This window comes from Neltuma alba, unplaced genomic scaffold, assembly GCF_004799145.2.
Source record: "Neltuma alba isolate B1F8T4 unplaced genomic scaffold, ASM479914v2 tig00005273_pilon, whole genome shotgun sequence".
NCBI lineage: Eukaryota > Viridiplantae > Streptophyta > Magnoliopsida > Fabales > Fabaceae > Neltuma > Neltuma alba.
The window spans coordinates 130895-137333 of NW_021634043.1; the positions used below are offsets into that span (position 1 = coordinate 130895).

General features: G+C 35.5%; 1 protein-coding gene across 1 annotated transcript; it reads right to left on the reverse strand.

Moving 5' to 3' along the window:
* Positions 1 to 482: 482 nt before the first annotated feature.
* LOC114747251 (TMV resistance protein N-like) lies at positions 483 to 5218 on the reverse strand. The gene is made up of 5 exons (XM_028935549.1): positions 4734 to 5218; positions 2658 to 3768; positions 2151 to 2423; positions 1220 to 2056; positions 483 to 945 (listed from the first exon to the last, which is right to left on the reverse strand). Exons 1-5 carry the CDS (start codon positions 5216 to 5218, stop codon positions 532 to 534), a joined length of 3120 nt encoding a protein of 1039 aa, XP_028791382.1. The 3' UTR covers positions 483 to 531.
* Positions 5219 to 6439: the final 1221 nt, after the last annotated feature.

Below are 6439 nucleotides of genomic sequence, written 5' to 3' on the forward strand. Positions count from 1 at the left end.
CAGATTACAGAATCAATCTGACTGTTAGTTATGATTATTATTTTAAGAAGCTTTCTCACAAATTAGCATAGCAATTACATGTGCATTTAAATTTTAGCTTATTTGGAATTTGTGGTGCAAGGTCAAGGTTTCTTATTCTCCCCTGTTTCCTGAAAAACCTTTTGAAGATGAGAAGTCTTGTTCAGAAACATGTTTCCTGAGTATTACGGCTTATCACATGCAGTTTTAGGAAGCTGACTTTTCTTAAACAATTCCTTCCTTCTTAATTTCCGTTTTTATTTTCCATGTTTATGGTGAATACAAAAACTTCAAATTGGTTTCACCGAAAATTAAAGAAGCTCGACTCCCAGCGTTTCAAATTGTAAACATCTTGTTTGGGATCTGTGGCAATTGGCAGCTTTAAATTTTGGGTCCTCAAGTATCATTATCTTGCTTAAGAAGGTCGCAATTGTCATTTTCCATATCTAAAAGTTGCCGCTACATCAGAAATACTGAGGCTATATTACAGACCGAAATCAGTTTTTGCGACAATTAGGTCAATAACCTACGACGCTTAGAACCATCATAAATCAAGTATGCTGCAATCTTCTTCACAGGGAATTGAGGCCCAATATATAAAACAAGCTCCACCAGATCACCAGGTTGAACACTTGAAATGATACTTTGCCATTCCGTGTCTTCATGGAAAGTTGCCGAGTCTCCCTTGCAGTGTTTAACATAAGCCTTCGTGTAGTTAATGATCAGAACATTGATGATGAGAAATCGAGGGCTTCTGTTATCCATGAAAGAAGAATACACAACATTGAGAAGCATCGCTTTCAAGTGACAACCTATGACTTGAGGCACCTTAAAAATTACTGAATGTCCTTCACCCTTGTAGATGAACCAATCAGGATACTGATCACCAGGTAGGTGAGAACCACCCCACCCACCATTATTCCATCCCTATATATTGGCATCAACACAGGAATCAAGAGCTTGTATTTAGGTACTTATACAATGATGTGGCCCAAAAAAGGGAAAATAAAATATCGACTCCCTTCATTTTCACATACTCATTAGACTTGTGGGAAGTAATAATGCATCTGTCCGGTAATAGTGTTCGTTAATGAAACTATAGATTTTTCATGCATGTAAGAAATATTGATGTAAGTTAGGTTCTTCAGATAACTCATATTTCCAAACATGATTGGAGGTAGAAAAGAGAACAAAAACAAACCTGTAGTATTCTGTCTTTCAATATGTCTATTTTGCTGCTCTCTCTCATTTGAATTAAAAGAGAATAGAAGGAATCCGCTGGTCTTGCATTGTTAACTTGATCATGACCGACAGATGATGCAGAAGCTCCCACGTATGAGAACTGTGATGTGCTTGGCGTGGATTCCAATTCCACGAAGTTTGTCCCATACAAGGCATCCAAAAGTCTCGTCATTTCTCCATTGGATTGAGACTGTGATCGGCATTCCTCCCACATACCTCGAAGCTTGGCAAGATCGCCTAGAAATGGAGATAGGCCATGAAAGCCGCCATTCTGTACAACAGAAAAAACTAGAGATGACATCCTCAGCAAAAATGCTTCACTGCTGAACTGGGGAATATCGGTCGGTGACATCCAAGACCATATGAGAGAAGGAAATACATCTTGTGCTCTTCCTTTAAGGCCTGGGAAAGATACATATCCATGTTTAAGCGCTTCCAATCTTACTAATGACTTGGGTACTACTGTTATGGCAGTATTATCTGCCTTTAGTACTGTCATGGATTCCATCTGCTCAATATCTTCTTCTAAATGGTCAACCAACGAACAACCAGAAAGAATGAGAGTTTTTACTGATTTCAACTTGTAGATGCTTCTAGGAAGAACCCTTAGACACTTGCAGTCTTCTAGATTTACCAAAATGATTTTTTTTAGATCTCCAATGCTTTGGTGAACTATCTTCAAGCTCGGGCAATCTTTCAGTACTAGCTTTTCAAGATTTGGCAGGTTTGTAAAATCAGGAGTTTGTCTCAAATAAGGTGAGTGACTGAGAATGAGGATTGTCAAACACTGCAACAACTGCAAAAAAAATGAAGTTTCATGTGAAAAATTAATCAAATTATAATACTAACGTCTTAAAACATTTGACAAGTGGGGAAAGACAAATTCATACTTGGGGCTTCTTCCAAACTAGCCTGAGGTTGCTGTATTTAAAGTCAATAGCAACTAAGTTTTTCTGATACAAGCTGTCAGGTATAGATTTTAAAGGAAATCCAGGCCAACAAAGCCACCTTAGCTTATTGGAAAGATGCCTATAATCTCCTTCAAGATTTACATACTCTAATTGGAGCAATCTGAGTTTTCTCATTGCCTTGAATGCCTTAGCATCAATCTCACATACTTCATGGGGCTTCTTTAAGGATAGGCCCTCAATAACTTTTGTTCCCTGTTAAAACATACAGCAAAAATTTTACAAGAAGAAGAAGTATTCACCATTTGCTAAGAGAAAGACAATATACAAATTATACATGATGCTTATGACAAAGGGAATATGGAACTCGTAAATTGAAGCAACAAAAAAGAAGAAAGTACATAACTCTTGTTTTCTAGTGGAAAAACAACGCATGTTCTTTGACATTAGAGCTTGCAAAAGAAAATAAGACATGAAAGAAATCCTTACCGTGTTTTGCATTAACACTTCAGTTACATCCTCCTGAAACCACAATCTACTGCGATCCTCAAGGTCCTTTCGTGGGCTTCCACAAATGATTTCTCTTCCCATATCACGTAATAAGTCATGCATTTCAAGCTTGTTATTCTTCCTATTAAAATTTACTAGGCATCGCTCAATGAGGGTTGTTAGTCCGATTTTTGCGTTAAATCCACATCCATTTAATATATGCGTCGCATAGTTTCTATCCTTGTTGATAAAGAAGCAACATATGTCAAGAAATATATTCTTCTCCATATCATCCTTTAATCCATCAAAACTTATTTTTAACTTTGCTTGTATCTCATCATTTGGAATCCTTTCTAGTTTGGACAACACATCCTCCCATTCTTCAATTTCTCTATCAAACAAATAAGAACCAAGGACTTCAAGAGCCAGAGGAAGTCCTCCGCAGTAAGCAACTACACTTTTAGAAAGTTCTATGAAGTTTTCAAGGGGAGCTTTTTGTTTAAAGGCATGCCAACTGAAAAGCTCGAGTGACTCAATTTCATTCATTGTTTCCATTTTATACTTGTGATCAGCTCTAATGACACTAAGCAGATGCAAATCTCTAGTTGTTATGACTATTATACTCCCAGGACAAAACCATTCAAGACTTCCACATAAAGCGTTTAGCTGATCGACACTATCCACATCATCCAATACAATAAATGCTTTTATGTGGGGAAGTCTTTCCTGAAGTATCTTTTTCCCTCTATCAATGTTAGGTATCTTGAAAACTTCTGTATTAATGATATCAGAAATGAGTTGCTTTTGCAAATTAACTAGGTCATTAGAATGCTTTGAATTTTCTCTTATCTTCGCAAGAAAACTTCTTGCTCTTCTAAACGTACGACCAATTGTATTGTAAAAGGCTTTGGCAACAGTAGTTTTGCCAATGCCTCCCATCCCCCAGAGGCCAATGATAAGAGCCTTTTTTAATCTCTTTTTTGACAACTTACTTGCCAGTTTCCGAACTTGAGACTCTATTCCTACTGGACGTTCAGCAACAAACAATTGTCCAACATCTACTTTCTCTAAAACATCCTTCACAATGGTATCAAGCAGCTCAACTTCAGACCTGTCAATAATAAATGTCCGTGAAACAATATGATTAGCCACATAAATAGCATCATTATCAGAAATAAAACCGATAAGACTTACTTTTAAACAGAAGAATTTTAGTGGACCATTAAGAATAAGAGATGGACCAATTTAGCTATTAAATATGTATATGCATCATAGGAAAACTTTCAAGCGTTGGATAAATCGCTGGGCATTAATTTCTGGAACCGAACAGAAGGCTTCAAAAGGAGGCCAATGGCATAAGGAGGCTATTGGAGCTTTGTTAACACTCAGTTTTTAACTCTTCATATATTTTTAATTGGACCCTCATCTGCTCATATTTAGCACAGAATTACAGTATTATATTAGCATTAGTTATTTGTCCACAATATTATAATTAAATATTTGTCCGTGGCGCGCTGCGAGAGCAAAACAGGCAACGCAATTATAATAATTACTCCAACATTTTCAAGTGCGCGATGAATTTATAGCGATAACTTTTAAAACTCACATAAATTTATTGTAAAATAAAAATAAATTACAAAATTTGATTTTTTTTAAATGCATAAATTTTACTTTTATTTTCTAGACATATATAGCCTTTGTTTAACCTATATAAGAAAATTATAAAAGACTTCTAATTTTTACTAAATTATATAATTTTTTTTCTATTGAATTCTGTTTCGTTTTAAAAAATAAAATGGTTAGTACCAACTTTGTCCTTTAAATCTACCTTCATTTTGATTTTGATTCCTTAAGTTTCGATCTCTAAGTTTTTTTTATTTAAAATATTAGGTCTTGTAATCCAATAAAAAAACTAGACTATTTTGCCTCTTGAAGATCAAAACTTATTATTTGAAATTTGAGGGACTAGAACTAAAATGAGAAGAAACTTGAGGGAGAAAAATTATATTAACCCTAAAATAAAATTATGAAGGCATTTTCTGTTTTTTGAACGAGAGCTAGTTTGGAATTTATTACCGAAATGGTCTGGAATCAAACCCGGAAAGGTTGCTGATTTCCGTGAGTGCCTGCCTCCACCGCAACACCCAGCGATCATCGCCCCCTCCCAACCTCTGCTCGTGTCGTTTCATCGCTTCACCATATGTACCTGTCTGTTTACGAACATGAGACGGGTCTATGTTATAGAATATGGGAATAACCACCTGAGCTGCAGATCTTCGACACTCCATTATGTTCACCAGTTCATCCAGACACCATTTGGAAGATGCATAGTCTGGAGACAAAATTACCAACGCAATTCGTGATCGTTCAATTGCTTGCAATAATGAGGCAGAGATCTCTTCTCCCCTCTCAACGCCTTCATCGTCCATGAAAGCATGCATCCCTGACCGTCCTAGAGCGCTATAAAGATCAGAAGTAAAACCGCTACGAGTGTCTTCACCTCTAAAACTCAAGAACAAGTCGTAAGTCCAGGAAGAACTAGAAGAAGAAGAAGAAGCCATGGCTTATTGAGGGAATCAGGCAGGAGGCCAATCAATAAAACGCTTCAACGGATCGATCACAATTCATCATAGGATCGAGAATATCGATATGGCATCCACAGGAGTGTGGCTTCATGGTTTATTCCTTTATTAGTCACCCACGTCTGAATACTTTTCGTACAAACAAGTCAGTCAATTACAACTGTATTTGGTCCCCAGAAGTCAGGTTTTTTTTTCCCGCTAAAACATAGGTATCCTTTTATTAAAAACAATCATATTCAAGACACTGTCGGGTACTAAATGTAGACACCTTTCTCAGCAGGAATTCAAACTTTAATTTGTCACGTTGTGAGATACTAATATCTTCTGCTATAACCAACCCCTACCGCAATGTATCTTTCCTATTTCGCTTTTGGGCTTATTCTCTCCCATTGATATTTTTAAAGGGCAGGGAATACGGGACCATTGACAATGATGGTGGCTTGAGATTAGGCAATGCTGGCTTCTTCTTTTTTTTTTTGAAAAAAAAGCTGTGATAATAATGAGTTTGACGGTGTATCAAAAAAAAAATGAGTTTGACAGTACAGGTTAATTATCATAATTATTGAAAACATGATATAAGTTTTTTTCAAAATTTTATATAGGATATAAAATATAGTAATATGAAAAATAATAATTGATTTTGACTATGCATGGGTTTCAACCTCTATTATCACATCTACCTTTTTCACAGATAAGTGGGCTTTTGAAAAATAAGTTACATTTTTTTCTTACATATTATTACATTTAATCATTTTTAACTAGCTTTTTAATTTACATTATTTAATTATTTGTATCTTATTAAAAAAAAACAGAGGGAGTATAAATCAGTCTTTGTTTAGCCTTTCTTTGCAAATCAACTACCCTAAATTAAACAGCAGTGTAATCATCTATAATTTTATGCTTGGTCGAGATATCTAAACCACAAATACTCATAATTTGCTTGTCTATGACTGTACGTAGCTAGTCTGTTGCTTATCATAATCATTAGTCAATCACTCAGTAGCCCTGTTCGATATTTTATTTTTGGCGGCCGTGAAAGTTGAGAAATTCTTAATTATATTATCGCCAATTCATCTTAATTTAATCGTAATTCTCACCCTCTCTGAGCGGATCAGAGCAGTTTGTACTGAAAAAACTAATGTTAAAAAACATTTAGACTAAAGTATATATTTGATCTTTAATTTTATACCAGGTTTCAAA

Bases quoted from the DNA above. Each gene is read 5' to 3' on its own strand.
- LOC114747251 (XM_028935549.1), bottom strand. From the start codon at position 5,218: ATGGCTTCTTCTTCTTCTTCTAGTTCTTCCTGGACTTACGACTTGTTC. The intron at 3,769-4,733 runs GTAATAAATTCC...TATTATTGACAG, and splicing joins TTTGATTCCAGACCATTTCG to GTCTGAAGTTGAGCTGCTTG. The intron at 946-1,219 runs GTTTGTTTTTGT...GCCAATATATAG, and splicing joins TGAAAGACAGAATACTACAG to GGATGGAATAATGGTGGGTG.